Source organism: Hypanus sabinus, chromosome 21, assembly GCF_030144855.1.
Source record: "Hypanus sabinus isolate sHypSab1 chromosome 21, sHypSab1.hap1, whole genome shotgun sequence".
Lineage (NCBI taxonomy): Eukaryota > Metazoa > Chordata > Chondrichthyes > Myliobatiformes > Dasyatidae > Hypanus > Hypanus sabinus.
This window is the reverse complement of record NC_082726.1, coordinates 64035471-64060737: the sequence shown is the minus strand read 5'-3', so window position 1 is coordinate 64060737 and position 25267 is coordinate 64035471. Positions and strand designations below refer to the sequence as shown.

General features: G+C 41.9%; 2 protein-coding genes across 3 annotated transcripts in view; both read right to left on the bottom strand.

Moving 5' to 3' along the window:
* polr3a (polymerase (RNA) III (DNA directed) polypeptide A) overlaps positions 1-11367 on the bottom strand; it is an 82342-nt gene extending 70975 nt beyond the window's left edge. Inside the window, exons 1-4 of one of the 2 annotated variants that reach the window (XM_059946745.1) lie at positions 11208-11367; positions 9771-9906; positions 7895-8032; positions 5231-5402 (exon numbers count right to left, since the gene is read on the bottom strand). In XM_059946745.1, the coding sequence (XP_059802728.1) occupies positions 5231-5402; positions 7895-8032; positions 9771-9906; positions 11208-11251 (490 nt within the window). In that variant the 5' untranslated portion in view covers positions 11252-11367. The remainder of the gene's footprint in view (positions 1-5230; positions 5403-7894; positions 8033-9770; positions 9907-11207) is intronic. The other variant, XM_059946746.1, reaches the window with a different exon arrangement.
* Positions 11368-12856: 1489 nt separating this feature from the next.
* LOC132379136 (annexin A4-like) overlaps positions 12857-25267 on the bottom strand; it is a 90600-nt gene continuing 78189 nt past the window's right edge. Inside the window, exons 11-15 of the mRNA XM_059946744.1 lie at positions 25127-25220; positions 21981-22076; positions 15914-15972; positions 15342-15464; positions 12857-14687 (exon numbers count right to left, since the gene is read on the bottom strand). Of these exons, the coding sequence (XP_059802727.1) occupies positions 14628-14687; positions 15342-15464; positions 15914-15972; positions 21981-22076; positions 25127-25220 (432 nt within the window). The 3' untranslated portion in view covers positions 12857-14627. The remainder of the gene's footprint in view (positions 14688-15341; positions 15465-15913; positions 15973-21980; positions 22077-25126; positions 25221-25267) is intronic.

Sequence of the window (25267 nt, the reverse complement as noted above, 5' to 3'; positions counted from 1 at the left end):
TAAATCACCGTCAATTCCGTTTGTTACTGGACGAGATGGAAAGCGCATATTCTGATCTCCTGCTGCACAACAAAGTCCGGTGGCTGTCCAAAGGGGAGGTGCTGAAACGCTTTGTCGCGTGTCTGGAAGAAGTGAAAACTTTCCTGGGCAGCAAAGGGCTCACCTTTCCTGAGCTGGAACAGCCAGAGTGGCTGGAAAAGCTACACTTCATGGTAGACATGACAGCGCACCTGAACACGCTGAACACAGCTCTTCAGGGGAAAGGACGCACAGCCCTGCACATGTTGGAGGATGTTTTGGCATTCGAGCGCAAGTTGACAGTGCTTGCCAGAGATTTACAGAAAGGCACTTTGTCTCACTTCCCCAATTTGAGAGAGTTCAAACAAGGTCACGACATGATAATTTCGGAGTATTTACATTCTGCAATCATCGCAATGCAAACATCGTTTGGGAAACGCTTCTGTGAGTTCAGAGAGGAAAAAAACACATTATCCTTCCCGGTCACTCCCTTAAACATCGATCCTTCCCTACTGAATACGACTGCATTGGCAGGTGTGAGTCAACCTGATCTTGAGATGGAACTGGCCGACATAGCCGACAAAGACATATGGGTGTCCAAGTTTAGACGCTTGACAGCAGACCTTGAAGATGTTGCCCGTCAGAAGGCCGTTCTTGCTCAGAATCACAAATGGAGTGATATTGAAAACCTTCCAAAACCGGACAAACTTGTGTTCGAAACATGGAATGCTATGCCCGACATTTATGTAAACATGAAAAAGTATGCGCTTGGAGTCCTGTCGATCTTTGGATCCACATATGTATGTGAGCAGGTGTTCTCCAACATGAACTTTATTAAAAACAAACATCGCGCACGCCTCACAGATGACAGCTTGCGATCCTGTGTAAAGATGAAGGTGACGTCATACAGCCCTGATGTGCAGACGCTGTGCGCTGAGGTCCAGGAGCAGAAATCCCATTAACCAAGTATGATAAATATTTTAATTGCCTATTATTTTATGTATATTCATATTTTTTCATTGTTCAGTGAAATAGTCCTTTTATTTTTCAGGCTGACAGCTGGCTGATGTTATTTTTGGTTTGCTGCTGGCGGCAAATTTAAGTTTGGCGTTTTTCATAAATACAAGAAGGACTCAAATAGACGTTGAGTATTTTACTTAAAAGTAACCTTCAACCCAACGTCTTTTTTTCGGAGTTCAAAATGTTTTTGTTGCATGCAGAAATGTAATTTCGTTTTCTCTGCAGGAGTTCATCAATTTCATAAATGCAACACATTATAGTTTGTTTATACATAGCATAAAGGCAAAAAAAACGTTGTATGCAGTGTTATTTCATTTTAAATGTCAAACGGGTTTTGCGGCTCCCAGTGTTTTCTTTTCTGTGGGAAACGGGTCCAAGTGGCTCTTTCAGTGGTAAAGGTTGCTGACCCCTGGTCTAAAGTATTGTATGAAGGTAGCCCATTATCTACACCAGGTGTCTGTGCTGATTTTGTTCATTTACAGCCAATCAAACGAATACAGCTGTGTTCTGATGAAGGGTCTCGGACCGAAACATCAACTGTTTACTCTTTTCCATAGATGCTGCCTGGCCTGCTGAATTCCTCCAGCATTTTGCATGTGTTATAGCAGATGAATTCCTCTGTTCCTAGCTAATAGGCACTAATATAGTTTAATAGCATAGTAGAAATAGTGGTAGCATTCTAATTTGTTCTATATTTCATTTAAAAACGTAACTTCTTACTCAGTTAAGTGGTAGTTTGTCTTTTTTTTAGTATCTTTTAGCTATTCTCATGAAACTTCAACCAATTGGGGCAGCCGCAAAGAGAAAGCCACTGTTGAGAAAAAACTCACAAGAAATTTCAGTTAGAGTTTGCCAGAAGGCATATGTAAGACTGAAGTCAGCTGAAAGAAGGTTCTATGGTCTGATGAAACCAAAATTGAGCTTTCTGGCCATCAGACTAAATGTTACGGTTGGCATAAGCCAAACACCACACTTCATCAAAAACACACCATCCGTACTATGAAGCATGGTGGTGGCTGCATCATGCTGCAGGGAGGCTTCACTGCAGCAGGCCCTGAAAGGCTTGTGAAGGTAGAGGGTAAAATGAATGCAGCAAGATACAGGGAAACCCTGGAGGAAAACCTGATGAAGTCTGTGAGAGAACTGCGACTTGGGAGATTTGTTTTCCAGCAAGACAATGACCCTAAGAATAAAGCCAAAGCTACACAGAAATGGCTTAAAAACAACAAATTTAATGTATTGGAGTGGCCCAGTCACAATCCACAGCTCAATCCAATTCAGAATTTGTGGCTGGACTTGAAAAATTCACTCAGAATCACCATGCAAACTGACTGAGCTTGAGAAGTTTTGTAAAGAGAATGAGGAAAAGCTGCAGTGTCCAGATGTGCAAAGCTGTTAAGAGACCTATCCACACAGACTCAAAGGTGTAATTGCTGCCACTACTAAATACTGACTTGAAGGGTGTGAGTAATTATGCAATTGATTATTTTGTGTTTGATAATTGTAATAAATTTAAACCAACTTGTAGAAATTCGTTTTCACTTTGACACAAGTCTTTTTCTGTTGACCAGTGTCAAAAAAGCCAAATTAAATCCACTGTGATTCAATGTTGTAAACTTTTTGTGGGAGAGGTTGAATACACTGATAGGCATGATATATAAAAAACTTAAATTAAATAAGTAGTGCAAAAATAGAAAAAAATAGTGAGGTGGTGTTTATGGTTTCAATGTCCATTCAGAAATCTGATGGCAGAGGGAAAGAAGCTGTTCTTGAATTGTTGAGTGCATGCCTTCAGGCTCCTGTACCTCTTCCCCAATGGTGGCACATGACCTGGGTGATCAGGTCCCTTTACCCTTTTGGTTCAGAAACAAAAGAAACAACGATCACTTTACAATGAAACTTCATAAAGTCAAGGATACTCTATCAGAATTGTTATTCATTTCCAAATTGTATGCTTTCAAGCAGGGATCCTATGAACACATTAAGAACATCCGATTGTTTGCAGATCAAGCTCATCGCATGTGTCTGCCTCAACTTTTTGTTACAAAGGCTACAACAGATAAAGGCTTTCAACGTCACAAGCACAAGTAAATATGAGACTCAGAGATTCTGCAGATGCTGGAGATCCACAGCAACACATACAAAATGCTGGAAGAACTTGGAAAGGAATAAGTAATCAACATTTCTGGCCAAGACTCTTCCTCAGGGACTGAATTTGACTGTTTCCCTCCGTCGATACTGCCTAACTTGCTGAAAACCTCCACCATTTTTTTGTGTAAAATAGATTACCAGTTTACATTTAGAACTTCCCTAATTTGATTGAGGTGAAACACCTAATTTAAAACCTTCCACTCGTTTTTAAATAGTTTTAAGTCCACACTGAAAACATTTTTCCTTCAACTATTCCTGAAGTCCTAGCAGATTTTTTTCCTTACACACCAGAAATGATCACCTTCAAACTGATAGCACCTTGGTCAGCTCATCCCTAAAAGGTCAAAATTGAAGACATGAAGTCAATAGGACACTGTGTTCAAATTATAATCATTTAGCTCAGCAGAAAATGTTTTGTATGAGCTCAGATTACACTTCCAACATTCTAAATCTGCTCTTCAATCTCACAAATGTCCTAATTAACCTGAAGTTATGGGTAAGTTTGTCTTGTGCAAGGTTCTTCCTCAGTTCAACACAATGACCTTCAATGCAGTTCACATTTAAAGTATATAGAACATAGACCAGTACAGTACAGGCCCTTCGGCCCACAATGTTGTGTTGAACTTTTAACCTACTACTAGATCAATTTAGCCCTTCCTTCCCACATATCCCTCCATTCTTCTTTCATCCAAGTGCCTATGAAAGGGACTCAAATGTTCATAAAGTATCTGCCTTAACCACTAACCCTACCATCATGCTCCAATTACCCAAGGCTCTGTGTAAAAAAAAGTTAAAAAGCCCAACTTCGATATCTCTGCTAAACTCTCCTCCAACTGGCTTAAAATTATACCTAACTGTATTAGCCATCTCATAAAACAGAAATTTTCAGTACATTACGGGCTCTTCGGCCGACAATGTTGTGCTAACCACGTAACCTACTCTAGAAACTGCCTAGAATTTCCCTAGCAGATATCCCTCTATTTTTCTAAGCTCCGTGTACCTATCTAAGAGGCTCTTAAAAGACCCTGTTGTATCCGCTTCAACCACTGCCACCGGCAGTGCATTCAACACACCCACCGCCCGCTGTATGAAAAATTTAACCCTGATATCCCCTTGGTACCTACTTCCAAGCACCTTAAAACTATGCCCCCTTGTGTTAGCCATTTCAGCCCTAGGAAAAAGTCTCTGGTTATCCACACAATCAATGCCCCTCATCATCTTACACAGACCTTGTATTTCACCTGGGAAAAAGTTCCAGGCTGTCCACTCTATCAATGCTCTTATCATCTCGTACACCTCTAACAAGTCATTTTTCATCATCCTTCACCCCAAAGGGAAAAGCCGCAGCAATCTCAACCTATCCTCATAAGACATGCTCTCTAACCTAAATAGCATCCTGGTAAATCTCTGCACCCTTTAAAGCTTCTCACATTCTTCCTATAATGAAGCAACTAGGTATGAACATAATACTCCAAATGTGATCTCAAAGGTTTATAGAGCTGCAACATTGCTTTGTGGCTCTTGAGCTCAGTCTCCCAACTAATGAAGGCCAATACACCATATACCTTCTTAATCACCCTATAAACTTGCACAGTCACTTTGATGGATCTTTAGACTTGGACACCAAGATCTCCTGTTTCTCCACACTGCTAAGAATCTTGACATTAACCCTGTACTCTGCCTTTAAGTTTGACCTTCCAGAGTATTACTTCACACTTTTCTGATTGAACTCCATGCCACTTCTTGGCCCAGTTCTGCATCCAGTCAGTACCCTACTGTAACCTATGACAACCTTGTACACTATCCATAACATCATCAGCTTTTGTGTCATCTGCAAACATACTAACACATATTTCCACTTATGCAGAATACACCACTACCCAGCTAGAACGCAGAGGTTACAGCAGGAAAAACAAAGTAAATACTCATTTTTTTCCATTCAACATCTATGCATCATTTAAGTGAGACACACAATTTGCAAGTGATGTGTTTTGTTCTTTATCTATTAAATAGCAGCTATATTTTTGTAATGAGCTTTTACCATTAAATGATCCACAGAATAGACAGTACGTCCTCTTCCTGCATTTTTCAGATATTTTCTTTTTTAGGCCGCGTTTCTGAAGATAGGTTAAGCCAGGCTTTTTTAACGCATCCAGAAATGTTTTCCTCTCTTCTTGTGACAGCATGATACGAGAACATATTTTGCAGATCATCTGTGGAAAAGCAAACGAGGGCAGAGGGGCACCCGTGAACACTGTAACTAAAATCACTTGCAACTGCCTCAACACTTGTTGGTCATCATGATACAAACCTGTACAGTACCAACACCAGACTCTTATCAAAGAAACCAAATTACTTGGCAAAATATCTAAGAGATGCCATGAAACTTCAGCTCATGACAAACAAATGCCAGCATTCCAAGCACTGTACTCTGTTGCAGTCTAAAATGGAGGATTACGGGCTGTGCAGGAGTGAAGGGCTAGGTGGAGTAAGTTTATGTGGCACAACGTCATGGGCTGAATGCCTGCACTATATCTAAAACACAACACACGTCTGCAAGTATCAAGAGAAAAGCTCTAGATAGCTCAATCCTTTGTTGGGTTGAGATATAGAATTGTTTATCTTGTAACTTTAATTTTCTTGTCAACTCTGCCATGGGGAGTCCCAAGCCTGACTGTGAAAGGAGGTTTGTGCATGGGGCTGTTTTTTAAGTGCTACAGAAATGCCAAAAGCTCCACAAAACTTCGTCCCTGAGAGAGTAATCTAGAAAATGGGCTACACCTGGAGACAATTTGAAAGACTAGCCCAGGACAGATGCTGCCGGAGGACTATGCTCCAATAGGGATGATGGGCTTAAGAAGATGATCTTTCCTATGCTTGTTTGTATTTGAATTGACTTTATTTCTTACATCCTTCATATACATGAGGAGTAAAAATCTTTAAGTTGTATCTCTATCTAAATGTGGCATGTGCAATCATTGTAATTTATAATAAATAAAACAGTCAATGTAATATGGAGTACAGTCAAATCAGCATGAGTTCATCAGTCTGATGGCCTGGTGGAAGAAGCTGTCCTGGATCCTGTTGGTCCTGGCTTTTAAGCTGTGATACCGCTTCCTGGATGGTAGCAGCTGGAATAGATTGTGGTTGGGGTGACTTGGGTCTCCAATGATCCTATGGGTCCTTTTTACACACCTGTCCATGTAAATGACCTGAATTATATTTGTATATAATCACCTAGGTACATATGATTGTTCAGCAAATGTTGCAGTAATGCAGTGCAAGTTGCCTGTGTATTTTTCTAGAAATTTTGTGGTTTCAGTGATGGGTGTCATATTTCTTGAATCTGGCTGTCAAATTTGTTAACTGTTATCAATGGAATTTGTTACCAGTGGTCTGGTATGAAAAGACCACAATACTTTTAATCTTTCTCTTTCCTTTGTCTCTCACCAGGCTTCTTCACTATTGTAATACTTGATAAAATGACCATAAGCAACGAGTTTTTCCCTCATTCTTGAGTTTTGACGAATCTTTGCATTGCAAAAACATTCAACACGTTCTTTGGGAGACATGCTCTCTAATCCAGACAGCACTCTAATAAATCTCCTCTTCACTCTCTCTAAAGCTTCCACATCCTTCCTATGAGGCGACCAGAACAGAACACAATATTCCAAGTGTGGTCTAACCAGGGCTTTATAGAGCTGCAGCATTACCTCACAGCTCTTCAATTCAATCCCCTGACTAATAAAGGCCAACATACCACATGCATTCTTAATAACCTTATCAACTTGTGCAGCAACTTTGAGGGATCTAAGGACATGGACCCCAAGATCCCTTTGTTCCTTCACACCACTAAGAATCCTGTATTCTGCCTTGAAATTCACTTCAAAGTGATCACTTCACACATCTCAGACCAACTCTGCATCCTGCAATGTTCTGTTGTTACCCACTACACAATCTACACTACCAACCTTTAGGTATCTGTGAACTACACCATATATCTCTGAAATTCTAGGAAGTTAACCGGGTGATAGTATCAGCATTATATATTTGACACCATCTCACTTCTATCAACCTTCTCAAGACAGACATCTTCACCTGGTTTAGTCTGATGCACAATTACAATTTTAGTCAACTTTACAGAAAAATATCAAAACTCACAGAGCTGCTGATCAGACCTAAACATAACCTCTAGGAAATGAAATGGCCGCATTTAACACGATCACCTACAAAACCTGAGAAACTCATGAACAACCAGTCAATGTTCCAAATAGTATAACCACCATACACATGGGCATCTGCACAAACACACTAAATCAAGAAAACGAATCAATGAAAATTTTTTAGAGGTACAGCACGGTAACAAGCCCTTCCAGCCCCACGAGCCCGTGCCACCCTATTACACCCATGGGACTACTACCAACCTGTATGCCTTTGGAAAGTGGGAGGAAATTGGAACACCAGAGGAAACCTAAGTGGTAACAGGAGAACATTGCAAACTCCTTACAGACATGAGCTGCATTGTAATAATGCTTATGTTTTTTAATATATTTTTATTCGATTTTTTAAGATAATTAAATAGCAATAATGCTTATTAACCAATATGCTACTGTGTCGCTCTGACAATTATAGCAAAGAATGACAGTGCATTGGTGATCATTTGTAGTATTAGTACGTCTCATAGCTGAATGCTATTTCTGCTTACCTGTAATATTCCAATAATGGCTTTAAAATAACCAACATGGAAACAAGGCAGCTCCAGATCAATATAACCATAGTGTCCAATGCAGTCAGCCAAATTCTTCCCACACGTTTCACATGGACGGTCTTTCTCACTGGTTCCCTATTGATGTATAAGAATTACAATTTTCAGAACAATTAATAACTGTTCATGCACAGAACATGTTTAAGATCAATTATATCAGAAAATTCAGTAAGGCAAGTGCAACTTCTTCCTGGACATACAAAACACTATTTTCTTGATAACATGCCCACGTGCATAGGTGTTGTAATTTAAAGAAGTATGAACTCCAGTTTTGCAGTCAATACCAGACACCACCCCCACCCCCCGAGCCTGTGAATCTTGGCGAGTCTCAGGTCCATTGCTTGAGTCTACTGAAAGCTGGAGGCTGAAGACAGCCTGTCCTCTGATTGAAGGAGTGTGCATGCATGCATGAGTGTGTGTAAGGAAGGAAGAAATGGGGCTTGTTTTGCTGTTGTTATGTTCTGCTGAGGATGGTGGGCATGTTATGTTGGCACTGAAATGAGTAGCGACACTAACAGGCTTCCCTCAAAGTTCAAAGTAGAATTTATTATCAAAGTACATACATGTCACCATATACAATCCTGAGATTCATTTTCTTGCAATTATACCCAGTAAATCCAGGAACCATAACAGAATCAATGGAAGACTGCACCCACCAGGGCTGACAACAGCCAATTGCAAAAGACAACAAACTCCAAATACAAAAGAAAACAGAAGAAATCATACATAAATAAGCAACAAGTATTGAGAACATGAGATCAGGAGTCCTTGACAGTAAGTCCATAGGCTGTGGGAACAGTTCAGTGATGGGGCCGATGAACTTAACTGCCACTGATTCAAGAGCCTGATAGTTGAGGGCTGATTACTATTCCTGAACCTGTTGGTGAGAGTCGAAGCTCCTGTGCCTTCTTCCTGATGGCAACAATGAGAAAAGAAAATGACCTAAATGGCAGGGGTCTCTGATGGATGCAGCTTTCCTGTGACAACATACATGTAGATGTGCTTGTGCTTTACCCATGATTGACTGGGCTGTATCCACTACTTTTGAAGGAACTTCTGTTCAAGGGCATTAGTATTTCCATACCAATGCAGCCAGTCAATCTCCTCTCCCCCATACATTTATAGAAGTTTGTCAAAGTTTTAGATGTCAAGCTGAATTTTTGCAAACTTCTCTGCCATGCTTTCTTCATAATTGCACTTTATGTGGTGGGTCTAGGAGAAGTACTCTGAAATGATATCACTGAGGAATTTAAAGTTGCTGAAGGAATAGCCCGTGGACCTGCAGCTTCCTCCTTCCAAAGTCAATCAGTCAGTAACAAGTTGTTGTGGTGGAACCACTCAGCCAGATTTTCAATCTCCCTTCTATATGCTGATTTGTCACCACCTTCAATTTGGCTCACAACAGTGGTGTCATCAGCAAACTTAAATATGGCATTGCAGCTCTGCTTAGCTCCGCAGTCACAAGTGTAAAGCGAGTAGAGCAGGGGGCTAACCTCACAGCCCTGTGATGATGGAGATTGTTTCTCAAGCAGAGGCCTTGGCAACAACCTATGACTCACTTTCAAGGACTCTACAACTCATGGTCTCAGTATTATTTCTTACTTATGTACTTTTACTTTTGTATTTGCATGAGTCTCTCCTTTTGCACATTGGTTGTTTGTGTAGTTTTTCATTGACTCTACTGTATTTCTTTGTTCTATTGTGAATGCCTGTAAGAAGACAAATCTCAGGGTAGCATTTGGTGAGATATACGTACTTTGAACTTCTTAGTCTATCTTATTGCCCCGATACTAGAGTGAAGAGATCCCATGCTTACCATGCGATGATCCAGCACACCGTGTGACAAAGGGGTGTGACTGTTATCCTGACTGTACAGATTCTTACTGACCACCTGAATGTGCGCCTGCTGTCGCATCTCTTTTGCTGATTTCATTCCAAAGCAGATGTGGCTTCTATGTGAGGAACCAAATCAGGGGCAGTTATATAAATTTCACAGATTAAACATATAAACTCCTTACAGACAGTGGCAGAATTGAACCTGTGTCAGAGATGTAACAATGTTACGCTAACACCTACACTACCGTGCCAAAGTTCTCCATACACATATCCCATTCATGGCTCAAACCTTCTAGCTAATTCTGGGAAGTGGGCGTAAGGAAAGAAAGTGTGCCAAAGAGCCACACAGCACAGACTCAAGGCCTCAACACTAAATCCATTTTCCCTCTTACATTCAAACTGACTTCCATGCCATCCCTACCCGCCAATTCATCTACACCACCGACAAATTTACAGGGCCAATGAGTTTACCAACCCACACACCCTTGGCATGTGGGATGAACGCAGAGCACCAGGCAAAATCCACGATAAAAAGAGAGAGTACTAGCTACAGAGAAAGAATGGGCCTCGGGAGCAGCGAGGCAGGTACTGAACACCACGGTGCCTCTATGTCACCCCAAAACAGTCATCAATATGCGGAATCTGCATATTCTCTGCTACTGTTCCAGCATCAGTCCTCTTAAACCATAGTAATAGTGGGATCACTCGAGCAGAGTATGGTGTTTTCGAAAGGGGTTAGCAAGTCTTTAGGTGGTTAGAGACTGATCCAGGATTCACCACAAGAAGGTGATGATTCTCGAAGAAGTAATGACTACCTTCTGAAAATACCTCAAGTGCTCCCCTTCAACATACACAGAATGCTGGAGGAACTCAGCAGGCCAGACAGCATCTATGGAAAAGAGTAAAGTTGATGTTTTGGGCTGAAACCGCTTGCTGAGTTCCTCCAGGGGTGGGTGGGTGGGTGGGTGTGTGGGTGTGTGTGTGTGTGTGTGTGTGTGTGTGTGTTGCTCCAGACTGTGACTGCATCATTTGCCCATATACACCCATCACTTTAACCGGGTTAACCCCACACAGAAACCATCTCACTCTCATTAACTCCCCTCACTCTTTCCAGTGACTCCCCCTGTAGTCTCCCCACCGCATAACCCCACATTAAGCCAACCTCCAATACTGGCCCCATATTACCCCGAAATACCTGATTAACCACTCAAACACTGACCCCATATTAAGCCCCAAATACCACTTTCAGATTAACCCCTCAAACACCGACTCCCCTCCCACATTAACACCCAGCAATTCCCCACATTAATACCCTAACACCATTCCCTGCACATGAACCCCACACCCAGCTCCACGTGTACCCCATCACCACCACCCCTCCCCACCCACTGTTCCGTCGCTCTGACCCCGAGCTCACATTTTCTTCGCCACATCCGTCTCCCGGAACTGTTCCTTCACCATGGTGGCAACGGCCGAACGAGTGCCCGGTCTCCCCGAACACCCCCTTCACCTCACCTACCACCAACAGCCCAACTCACGGCCCAGCTCCGCCCTCACGTCCTAGCACCGCCCGCAGGCACCGGCTCGCACTCCCACCCTCCCTGTACAGCGCCACCCGCAGGCGGCACCTCGTATCCCTACCCTCCCACTACAGCGCCACCCGCAGGCGGCACCTCGTATCCCTACCCTCCCACTGCAGCGCCACCCGCAGACGGCACCTCGTATCCCTACCCTCCCACTACAGCGCCACCTCGTATCCCTACCCTCCCGCTACAGCGGCACCGCCCGCGCCCGGCGTTCACTGCAAGTCCTTACAGTGTGTTGGATTAACACCAAGGGCTGTAGGATCTCAGCTACCATCGGGGGAAACTCTAAACTACCACGCGTCCTCTTTCCTTTTCAAGTGTAAATGGGAAAAATTTTAATGTGAAAAAATACTCAATAACTGATCTCCCAATAACTGTCTATTATTTACATACTAAAGTCAAAGTCTTGAAGAGAATTTTAAATGGTGGAAGGAAGAAGATGTTATAGGAATAACTTTCGGAGGTATGATAGCTCATCCATTGAGCAGTTAATGCAAAATAGGCTTTACCTCAAAAACCCTTTTTTTTGCCGTTTAATAAATGTCTACCACTGGAGGGAGACAAGAGACAGAAGCACTACTTGAACACTGATCAGAAGGAGGAGCTCAAACTTCTTCGGAAGAATCCAAACCCCAAACTCGTTTCCACATCTCCCGTATTGTTTTACCACCTCTGTATACCTGTGTACGGTATGGCCTCGGGAGCTTAGCACCACGCTATCACAGCCAGAAATCAGAATTCAGAGTTCAGTTCACTGCGGAACGTGTGCGTTTTCTCCACCTGCTCCGGTTCCCTCCCACGAAACAAAACCGTGCTGGCCAGTAGGTTAATCGGTCGTTGTGAATTGTCCTGTGATTAGGTTAGGGTTAAAACAGATTTACTGCTCGGCAGACTACTGTCTCTCTAAATAAATAAGTGGTCTGACTGGATGGCACACAAACAAAAGCTTTTCACTGTGCAATTATCAGGTTTATTATCACTTAGATACATGGTGCAGTGCAAAAAAGAGTAAGTGTTCATGGGTTGATGGCAGAGGGGAAGAAGCTGTTCCTGAATGTTTGAGTGTGGGGTCTTCAGGCTCCTGTACCTCCTGACTGGAGGTAGTAATGAGAAGAGGACATGCCCTCAGTGATGGATACCACCATGGAGATGTCATGGTGGGAAGGGTTGTGCAGTGATAGAGAACCAACCCCTTAGCATTAGAGCCTGCATGCCAAGTATGGTGTAACAATGATAAATCACTATAAGAATATCAAAATCTCACTATCTCCTCTAGATTTACTGATAACGTCACAGAATTTGGGCCATTTGGCCTATTGAGTCTGCTCTGCCATTTCATTATCGCTGATCCATTTCCCCCTCAGCCCTATTCTCCTGCCTTCTCCCTGTATCCTTTCATGTCCTGACTAATCAGGAACCTATCAACCTCTACCTTAACAAATTCCATGGATATTTAAAAAATGATTGAATGAGACACAGCTGTAGATTAGTTGCATAGTATTTATCTTTATTCATTTACATTTCTGAGCATATTATATTTTGCCTTCTTCCATTCGCTCCAATTCCTGACGGTGGCCTTTGCCAGCAATCGGCTCTTTGGGACAGACAGTGTCTCACAGATAATTCAGAGACACCAACTCTCTATCTTCGTATTGTAGTCCTGAGGCCTTATTGAAGCCTGAGGGGGCACGTGTGGATTCTTTGGTCAGTAAGACTGAAGGTGTGAGAAGCAGATACTTGCATTGGAAACATCACCCTCAAGTTGTACACAGGATGAAAATTCCTGATTTTGGCCACCAAAAATGGCCTCACTGCTGGTTCGAGTTAACAAATCCAGACTTTCTGCTGGAAATCCAGAGTAACACACACAGTGCTGAAGGTCAGACAGCATCTATAGAGAGGCGTTCGACATGAGGCCCTTCACTGGGACTGGGAAGATGCCATAATAAGAAGGTAGGGTGAGGACAAGGAGTGCAAGTTGGCAGGTGAGTGAGATGACGTCAGAAGCTGGAAGGTGATAGGTCAAAAAGGTGAAGGGCTGAAGAAGGAGTAATCTGATAGGAAGGGAGAGTGGACCATGGGAGAAAGGGAAGGAGGTAGGGAACCAGAGCAACAGGTGAGGGGTAAGGGGGAGTCACGGTGGGAAATGGAGAAAAGAAAAGGGGAGGAGGAGAAGATTACCGGAAATTAGAAAGATCAATTTAAGACTATTGACTGAACACAAGAGATTCTGCAGATGCTGGAAATCTTGAAGCTAGGCTTCTTCCACCACCCCCTTCCTTTCCAGTCCTGATGAAAGGTTTCATTCTAAAACACTGACCGTTTATTTCCTCCACAGATGCTGCCCAAACTGTTGAGCTCCTCCAGCAGTTTGTGTGTTGTTCGAGTTATGAATTATAAGCCTTGTCAATGCACATTGATCACTAATTAAGGGTGATAAGGAAACACTTTGTATTTGACAGTTCCTAAGAACTGGACAAGATGGCAAAAGGTGAATGCCGGTTATATTGGCACGCAATATGCAAATTTACAAAAAAGATATAAAATACAAGTAACGCAAACTGTTCCAAGCCTTGAAGCAGTCAGTGAACCAGAGGGAGCAGGTGAGGGGTAAGGGGAAGTCACAGTGGGAAATGGAAAAAGTAAGAAGGGGAGGAGGAAGAAATTGCTGGAAGTTAGAGGAAACCAAGAACCTTATCTACATTTCAACTCAGCCATGAAAGGGCTGATTGACGGCAATGATTGTCTAGGCAGTCAGAGAAAGTTCAAAAAGTGAAACGCAATGGGGTGGGAGTTTGTCATTAGCAGTGTGTGGGATTTTTTTTGTGGATTCCATTGTCTGTTCGTCTTGTGGCTGCCTGCAAGAAGGTGAACCTCAAGGTTGTCAATGGCCTATAATAAATGTTCGATAATAAATGTACATTGAACTTTAAATGAGTGTGATCTTTTCCGAGATCAAATCAAACTGAAGAGTTCTACAGAAGAGGCAAAGGTTAGTAGAGGCAAGTTGGTGGGGGTAAAACCCTCAAACAAACATTGCCCTTGGAAATACAATAGGGCAAATCTCTACCAAGCCCCCCAATACCATCTCAAACTTCAGCTGAACAAATACATATTGAACATGGCAATGCACAGGATTACATTTACAAGCTGACAGAAAAGGAAATTAAACAAAAGAAAGCTGAGGACACCCCTGCTCTATGACAGGTGGAAGCTCAAAGCTCCACCAGCTCAAACCCCGCTGTCCTCCCTCAGTCATTTGAGCCACAAAGCTGCAGCAACAACTTCTTGTAATCACCGGAGCAGTCGTCCTGGCAACAGAAGAAACAAAGGAATGATTAGACAATAAAACACCTGGCCACAGCCTGAACCTACACCTAGACCGAGCGGTGTCAGTTGTACTGCAGGGCTGCATTGGTGCTACGGACTGCAGAGGCCAAGCCACCTCACTGGGACCTGCAGAAACCACTCAGAGGCTTGAGGTTGTAGGGTAATGTAACGGGTGTAACCGTACATAGTTCACAACCGCTGACATTGGGTTGGGGTTCACTTCAAGGGGCTGGTCTGACGTGATGAGGTAATTACGTACTTTTACCGCATTTTGTGTTCAGTTTTTTGGTGTTCAATAAATGATTTGCTTTGAGTTTTTTTTCCTAAGCATAAAATGTCTCTGCTGTTTTATTTGTGAAAACCTACAAGGTCAAATCCCACAGCAGTTTAGGAGATGTCCAATTAATAATCTGGAGACCCAAGGTACAGGTAAAGTGGGGACACAGGCCTGCAGGGTGGTGAAGAAAGAATTTGGCATCTTGGCCTTCATCAAATCAGGGCACTGAGTACAGGTGTTGAACTTAGTGTACTTGGGATGTGTTGATACAAGCAACATTTCCCTGTACCTTTCAACGTACACATGGTAAACAAAGCTAATTTTTGTTTTGCACATTTAAATATAGAAATATAATTACCGCTATAAATGAGTACAGCGACTTCCCATACATCCTCTTGAATTCAGCCCTTATGTCCAACATATCAACTTCGCAGCGGGACACCATAATGCGAATCAGGGTCCTGTCATCTGTACCCAGTCCCTAGAGAAGGAAGGGAGGGAAGAGTCACACCTCAACATGAGATTCAAGAACCTCCCTTTCCCCAGTACACTCTTTCCGTCAGATCCTATACCCCCCAGTACCGGCTCCAGTTTCCTCCCTCATTCTAAGGATATAGGGGTTAAGGTTAGAAAGTTGTCGACATGCTATTTCAGTGCCAGAAGCACAGCAACACCAGCAGGCTGCGCTCAGCACATGCCCGACTGTGTCGGTCGTTGATGCAAACGACACATTTCACTGAGTTTCCATGTACTCGTGACGAGTAAAGCTCATGTATTATCTTTTGCCCTTGGGGTTTCAAAGCACAGGAGACTTCAGCTTCTGGTGCGTGACAAGGAAGCAGCCGGCTGTTGTCCTGCCCTCCCAACACCCGTTTCTCCTGAAGACTACCTGGATGCACAACCCCAGCAGTGAGAGCCGCTGGAAGTTACCTTCATGGACTTGTACAGCCTCTCAGCAAAGAACGCCGAAGTGTTTCTCAGGCACTTCACTGCAAAGAGAACATATTGGTCATCAGCAGGGTAGGGCACACTCAAACACCCAATATCAGTATGGTAAGAGAATACAGAAAAAAACATTTTAACACACACCTCATGGTCAGTGAGGCGAAATGCAGTCAACTTGGCTCTCCCTCTCTATTAATTAATTGACCTAAAAAAGCGTAGGGGCGGTGCAGTAGTGTAGTGGTTAGCAGAATGCTGTACAGTGCCTGTTGTACGATTAATTCCTGCTGCTGTCTGTAAGGAGATTCTAAGTTCTCCCTGTGACTGCGTGGATTTCCTCCCACATTCCAAAGATGTACGGGCCAGGGTTAATAAGTGATGGGTGTGATACATTGGTGCCGGAAGTGTGGAGAGACTCGCTGGCTGCCCCCAGCATATCCTCAGACTATGTTGATCATTGACGTAAACAACACTCTGACTGTGTGTTTCGATGTATATAATCACATACGCAGCCAATAGATTACAGATGGAAACATTGTCATAACACACCAAAAAAATCCCCTTTGTCAATAGATTACAGATGAAAACGTTACACCACACTCAACACACACGGTATAACATGCACAAACAACCAATATCCGTTTGCTGATAGATTACATATGAAAACGTTACACCACAGCCAACACACACGGTATAACACGCACAAACAACCAATATCCATTTGTCAATAGATTACAGATGAAAATGTGTTATACCACACTCAACAACACACACGGTATAACATGCACAAACAGCCAATATCCATTTGCTGATAGATTACATATGAAAATGTGTTATACCACACTCAACAACACACACGGTATAACATGCACAAACAGCCAATATCCATTTGCTGATAGATTACATATGAAAATGTGTTATACCACACTCAACAACACACACGGTATAACATGCACAAACAACTAATATCCGTTTGCTGATAGATTATAGATGAAAACATTTGTTAGGACAGGTAGAAAAGGTTAGTCTGGGAGGGCTTAGAGAACTACTGAAGGAGTCAGCATTAGCTGGGGGCCTCATTACATTAATGAGGTCAGGGAGTCATTGTCCAAGGCTGTGGGTGTCAACTGGTGCTAGACTGCAGCATCGCATATACTAGTCTTCAACCAGTGAGCAATCCAATCAGTTCCCAGACCACAGTGTGGAAAAGAGCCCCAGCTCCTCACAGTTTTTCTTATGCCCCTTTTTGGTTGAGCTAGCTTTCGAATGAGGCAATTCCTTCAAATCAACTACCAGAGGGTTGCTCATACCCCAACTTCACTCTGTCTCTCAACACCAGAGGCATAGAATATAGAATAGTAACTATTACAGGATTAATGAAAGATCAACCAGAGTGCAGAAGACAACAAACTATACAAATGCAAATATAAATAAATAACAAGAACATGAGGTAGAAAGTCCTTAAAGTGAGATCATTGGTGGTGGAAACATCACAATGGGGCAAGTGAGTGTAGTTATTCACTTTTGTTCAGGAGCCTGATGGTTGAGGCGTGGTAACTGTTCCTGAACTTGGTGGTGTGAGCCCTGAGGCTCCAGCACCTTCTACCTGGGGGCAGCAGGGAGAAGGGAGCATGGCCTGCCTGGGTGTCTGGATCCCTGATGATGGATGCTGCTTTCCTACGACAGGACTGCATGAAGATGATGTACTCAATAGTTGGGAGAGCTTTACCAGTGACATATTGGGCCCAATCCATTACTACTTTTTGTAGGATTTTCTGTTCAAAGACATTGGTGTTTTCATACCAGGGTTTAAAATGTTGGGTAGGGCTTGCAGCTGTGAGACTTGATGCCAGTGATCCAAAACCACGATATAGATATACTATTTCTGAGCGATTCTGTTTGGGGTGCTTTGACTCAGACAGCCACCGCGACCTGCAGTCAACAAATGCTAAACAGCCCTGAATGTTGCTAGACTGTGGCTTCCTGTTTAATTTCTATGTGCTATTCACTCACTTATTTTGCTATGTGTGCAATTTGTTCTTTTTTTCAGCACAATGGGTGTTCCATATTTTGTCTGAATGGTTCCATGTTGTTTTTGTGCTTTGCGGCTGCCTGTAGAATGACTAATCTCAGGGTTGAATACTACATATATACTTTGATAATAAATGTACTTCCAATCTTTGAAAGAACCTGCAATCTGCAGCCAGTAGTTTCCCTCTAAGACACATGGGTTGTTGGTCAATCTTTGTGTGTAGTTGTTCATTGATTCTATGGTGTTTCTTTGTTCTACTGTGAGTGCCCACAAGAAAATGAATCTCAGGATTGTGTATGGTGACATATGTGCTTTGCTAATAAATTAACTTGAACCCAGCTACAAACATGGGAATCAGAATCAGGTTTATTGACACTGACAGACATGTGTTGTGAAGTTTGTTGTTTTGTTGCCACAGTAAAGTGCAAAATACACTATAAATTACAAGAAGAAATACACACACACACAAACAAACAAACTATTCAGGCCCTATAACTATTTCTAGATTTTACTGACAAGATAAATTCTATCTGCAGATGCTGGAAATCCAAGCAACAAACACAAAATGCTGGAGGAAATCAGCAGGTCAGGCAGCATCTGTGGACATTTCAGGCTGAGACCCCTTCGGCTGGTCTCATATTCTACTCCACATTTAACTGTCTCATTTTCTAAATATTAAATATATTGAAGTAGGCTTTTTTGAGCTAATCTTCAAAACATTGTGCATCATATCAAATGCAAAGAAAATTCCAAAACCTGTTACCAATTTACTAAAAATTTAAAACCAACATTGTTTTTAATGAATTCATAAGAATACTGCAAATATCTCCTCTCTCTCTAAGGTCCAACAGTATGGTAGATTTTCAACAGGTCAAACCAAAATGAAGACAAAAGAGCATTCAAGACAAATCAGGGAAATGATAAGAGAGAAGCACAAATCTGGGGAAGGGTACAAGACCATCTCAAAGGCACTGAACATACCACGGAGCTCAGTAAAAAGTGGAAAAATATGAAACCGTAGCCACACTGCTTAGGTCAGTCTGCCCCTCTAAACTTAGTTGCTAGAGAAGAATGGCACTTGTAAGATACCAACAGTCACTCTGAGTGAGCTGCAGAAGTCAACAGCTGTAACTGGAGATGCAGCACAGTCTAATACAGTAATGCTAATGGTCTAACTGCCAGGAAACCATTCCTACTGCAAAGTATGGTGGGTGTAGCATCATTCAGCAGTAAGGACAGGAAATCTGGTCAGGATTGAGAGGGAGGTCAACACTGCTAAATACAGAGAGATCCTGGATTAAAAACCTGTTAGTCTCTGCCAGAATGCTTAAACTGGGAAGGAAGTTTGTCTTTTAACAAAACAATGATGCAAAGCATGCTGCCAGGACCATGGAGTGGCTTCAAATTAAGAAATCTGATACCCTTGAGTGGCCCAGTCAGAGTCCGGACCTTAATATGATCAACCATCTCTGACAAGACCTCAGGATTGCTATCCACTGTTGCTTCCCAAATAACCAGGCACAGCTTGAGCAATTTTGTAAGGAGGAATGGGCAAATCTTATTCCATCGCATTGTGCAAAGCCAATACAGGCTTATCCTAGAAGACCACTGACTGGCTACTGGAGGTTCTTAAACTAAGTACTGACCAAAGACGAATGGATATTTTTGAACTGCCAACATAACAGTTTTTGAAATTTTACTTTTACAACTTTCCCTGCTTTTTTTGGGATCTACTGTGTAAAAAGGGAGAAAGTGATCACAAATAAAAAACCTCTGTTAAATTGATCAAAATCCCTGGTGGTAATACTCAGTTATGTGAACATAGGGTTGGGCTGAATACTTTTACAAAGGCCTTATGCATATACACACATACACACAGTGGATTCCAGTTAACTGGACCATCTCTTAATCAGGACAGCCACTTATTTAATCCAACTCTTAAAGACCAAAAACTAATTGAGGAAATATCCTGAATTCCCTTTGTTTATTTGGGACACAGCGTCGCTTAATTTTGGCAGGAGACTGTTAGCCAACAGTTTTTAAACTTGCAAGTCGTGGGCACTTGTGTCACAGTTAACACTACACCATTGTTACAGCAAAGTTTTTAAAACACTTGTGTGTGTCTGTGTTCAAGAAGCAGTGATTTTTGCCACTGATAGTTGGTGAGAAATAAGCAGCAAGTCAATTCAGAACTGTTTTGTTCACTGCGGTTTCAAGCATTCAGACTTGAAGATGCCAGAAACAGCTCAGAGTGAAAATGGAACGATTTCATTGCTTCAATAAGTTAGGAGCTATGAAAAATTTGAAGGCATTAATAATCATCTTAAATGTTACAATGAAAATGAAGAGTTGGAGGACGCAATAATCGAGAGCATCGTATGAAAGCAAACTATTATCTACACATAGTGTCTGCACTGATTTTGTTCAATTACAGTCAATTAAAAGAACGTGACAGTGTACACTGGATAATTTCTCTGTTAACTGTTAGGACATGTTGTTTTATATTACTGTAACAGTATTGATAGTGTTTTAATTTGTTCGATATTTCATTTAACTACATAATTTGTTACTCAGTTAAATGGTAGTTTGCCTTTTTTTTTACACATTTTTAACTATTTCCATGAAATTGGAGCTAATTGAGGCCGCCACTTAATTGGGTCAAAATGTACTAGTCCTAATGTGTCCCAATTAACCGGAATCCTCTGCATATAATTAAATTAGTGTGAAAAGAAAGCAAAAAAAAGGAGCAAGATGCAACATACACTGTTACAATCCACAGTTTGTTCAACTGTGAAGATTATTTCAATTCGTTTGATTTGTAAATATCCTTTCACAAGGGGAATACCCCTTCAAATATCCCAGTTGTAGACAGCCACACAGACAGACAGGAAGACACACACATGCATGTGGACAAACAGAAGGCCAGCAGTATCAAAATACTGTACTAACCCACAAACTGTGAATCCAGAAAGCATGGGAGAGGGAACAACACCAGCAAAAGCATTACGTGTAATTGATTAATAACACCTTGATAACTTCCCTGCTCTTAAACCTGTCCCACAGCTGCACAGAGTGGCTGGAGGGGAATGTCTACCGAATTGCAGGTCAACAATTGTGCTCTTCATTCTAAACTGGGACTCTGTATTACCAGGCTCAATGATAGCACAGGAAAGACAGCAGTGCTGCAGTCTCAAAACCCTCTTTCAACAGGACTTCATGAAAAATGAAGAAAAACGCCTTAAGAGTTGCTACAGATGCTGGAAATCTTGAACAGCACACAAGATGCTGGAGGAGCTCAGCAGGTCAGCTAGCGTCTATGGAAGAGAATAAAGAGCCAACGTTTTGGCCTGAGATCCTTCATCAGGATCGTTCAGCAAGGAAAATATCTGCCTGTGTATCAGCAATTCATAGTTCAAAGTAAAATTTATTATCAGTATACATACTTGTTACTATATACACTTCTTGAGATTCTTTTTCTGCGGACATAATTAGCAAACCTAGTTTATGGTTACTGTTCTTAAGGACAACGGACATGCAAATGCAGATATAAATAAAATTGTGAGACTGGCTCAATGTGACTGCACTCCAGTCTCTGAAATCATGCTCCACAACTTGTCTTGGGTTAACACTTCAGCTCAGTAACTAGGGAGCCTGTTGGACTGAACCTGATGAGTTTGCAGGGTGTGGAACATATGAAAAGGAGATACAAGAGACTGCAGATGCTGGAATCTGAAGCAACAAGCAATGTGAAAACTCCACTGAGAATTTAATAGAGTAATATAGAATGGAAACAGGCCTTTCAGCCCAACTCATCTGTGTTGACCAAGTGCCTTCTTTTGTGCTCTGGATTCTGGGAAGTCATCTCAATGAATTAAATTTTCCTACTCCCAACTCCAACCTACATGTGACTGCTGTTGCCTACTGATTGAAGACCTTCTCTATCTACCTAATCTCATCGCAGCAGAGAGAGTAAATAAAGGGAACGGTGTGGGTTCGCTGATGGTACAGACAAGGACTCCTCACCTACTGCCACCATGCCTCTTTCCAGATTCCCAGACATCTCACGGGCGATTGTCTTCTCAATATCGTACTTACACGCCTGGCGATACTCTTCAAACACTGAAATAGAAATAAAAGCAGAATTTTCAGTCACAGAACGTCTTAAAATGATATTTATGAAAAGCAAACACCATCTTAAATCATCTTAAGATGGTTTATATTGCAAGTGTTGGGCCACACACGGAAGTTCCAGTTCCAACCTTTAATCTTTACGAGCACGTGTGCAAGAGTCGGTTAACGTGAACGTAAAGAGGTAGGAATGAATGAGTGAGGAGTGTGCGTGTGTGTGTACCGTTGTGTGGGTGATAGTTCTGAGATCTTAGCGGATGGTGAGCTAATTGTTGTGTGCACGAGTACAGTGTAGTTCCAGAAAAACGAAAAGATCACTTGCAGCAGGATCACAGGCACCTCAGTACAGATCAGGTATAGAATATAAACTATACATAAATTATTCAAGACAGTGCTGAGGGAAGAAAAGACCATTGTTGTCTCGTCAAAGTCAAAATAAAAGTTATTATCAAAGTACTGTATGTATATGTTACCATTTCCTATCTTGAGATTAATTTTCTTGCAGGCATTTACAGGAAAATAAAGAAATACAACAGAATTGATGAAAAAAATTACATATACTGTAAACAAAGACTGACAAACAATGTGGAAAAGACGACAAATTGTGCAAACAAATAATATGGGAGCATGAATTGTAGAGTCTGTAGGTTGTGGAATCAGTTCAGTGTTGAGGTGAGTGAAGTGATCCTCTCTGATTCAGGAGCCTGATGGTTGAGGGTTAATAACTGTTCCTGAACCTTAAAGCATTACAGACAACCTTCAGGTCATTTATTACACACGATTAGACAAGACAGTGAAGAGAAAGGCTGCAAAACAAGAAATTAGTGTGACAATCCAATGGAGAAACTGATTGTGGACTGAAGGAAGGGGACGTCAAGGGAACACATGCCAGTCCTCATTGAGGGATCAGAAATGGAAAGGGTGAGCAGTTGCAAGTTCCTGCGTGTCAACATCTCTAAGGATCTATACTGGGCCCAACATACAGATGCAATTACAAAGAAGGCACGGCATTTCATTAGGAGTTTGAGGAGAATTGGTGTGTCTTTAAAGACACTCACAAATTTCTACAGACATACTGCGGAAAGCATTCTAACTGGATGCATCACTATTTGGTATGGAGGGGCATTGGAAAAAGCTGCCAGGAGTTGTAAATTCAGGAATAAGCCTCCCCAGCATTGAGAACACCTTCAAAACCTGATGTCTCGACAAGGTAGCATCCATCTACAACAGGGATGGCCAACCTATGGCGCATGCGCCGGAAGTGGTGCATTGGATGATTAGAAGTGGCACATTGCACCCCAGTGATAATAATAATAAAAAAAAAGGAAGCCTACTCATACAGAAAGTATTAGCCAAAAACCGATTGGTAGAAAAAAAATCTAAAACAGGAATTCAAGTAGCTTAGAGCTGGTCTGCACCAGCTGTGTGTCGCAGGTGTTTGCCAGTCAGTTTACGATTGACAATCGGGTGCTACAGAGTTGCGCTTTGTTTGTCCTTTGTGAACATTTGCAGTTTTGTATTTTTTTGAAGATTAAGTCTTGCTTTTACATTCAGTTACCCATCACAGTGCAAAAGAAAATGAGCAAAAGAAAAGCAGAAAGTGATAGTAAGCGTGAATTCAATGAACTGTGGGAAAATGAGTTCTTATTTGTAGCGGGTCCGTCAGGAAAACCGTTGTGCATTGTTTGTGAAAACACTTTCTCACATAATAGAAGACATGATAACTCTTTAGGTTAACCTTCAGGCTGAGTCGGTGGTGAAGAAGGCGAATGCAATGTTGGCATTCATTTCTAGAGGAATAGAGTATAGGAGCAGGGATGTGATGTTGAGGCTCTATAAGGCACTGGTAGGACCTCACTTGGAATACTGTGAGTAGTTTTGGGCTCCTTATTTAAGAAAGGATGTGCTGACATTGGAGAGGGTTCAGAGAAGATTCACCAGAATGATTCTGGGAATGACAGGGTTAACATATGAGGAACGTTTGACTGCTTTTGGACTGTACTCCTTGGAGCTTAGAAGAATGGGGGGGGGGGACCTCATAGAAACATTTCAAATGTTGAAAGGCATGGACAGAGTGGATGTGGCAAAGTTGTTTCTCATGGTGGGTGGAGTCTAGTACGAGAGGATATGACTTGAGGATTGCAGGGTGCCTATTCAGAACAGAGATGCGAAAGAAGAGGGTGGTGAATTTATGGAATTTGTTGCCACAAGCGGCAGTGGAGGCTAAGTCATGGGGTGTATTTAAGGCAGAGATTGATAGGTATCTGAGTAGTCAGGGCATCAAAGGTTATGGTGAGTAGGCGGGGGAATGGGACTAAAGGGGAGATTGGATCAGCTCATGATGAAATGGCGGAGCAGACTCAATGGGCTGAATGACCAACTTCTGCTCCTTTGTCTTATGATCTTAATAGACACTATAAAACACAACATCAGACTGAAATAGAAGGAAAACTGAAGCTAGTGGTTGGGATTGAGTTATGGAAAGAATATGTGATTAAGAAAAAGTAAGAAATCAAAAGAAGACAAAATTGTTAAAATTCTCATTAAGGTACGTAATGTTTATCTTGATTTTATATCAAATCAATATATCATGTAAAATGCTAAATATGTCTATATTAAAATATTTTTACAAGAATTGAATGGGAGTACCAGAGTTGTATGGTGCATCTGAACTCATGCATGAAAAAATTGATGCATAGAATGTAAAAGGTTGGCCACTCCTGATCTATAAGGACCCCCATCATCCACTCTTCTCATTGCTACCATCAGGAACAGCTTCTTTCCCTCCGCCATTAGATTTCTGAATGGACAATGAACCCCTGAACACTACCTCGCTGTTTTTCTTCTCTTTGTGCACTACTTAATTTTTTTCTGAAATATTCATATTTCTTATTGTGATTTATAGTTTTTAAAAATTATGTTTTGCCATGTACTATGTCGCAAAACAAGAAATTTCACGACACGCTAGTGATGCGAAATCTGATTCCGGTTAGTTTGCGCAGGAGTTTGCACTGTGTACAGCTGTTGATGAAGCCTCCTACCTGCTCTCAGATGGGATCGATTTCTGGAGCAGAGAACAGCATTAAACTTCGACTCATCTGTTCCCATACGTCCTTCTCCTGCATTGTACAGATCCTGAGAAAGAAATATAAAACAGATTGGGCCTTCATTGTAATAAACCT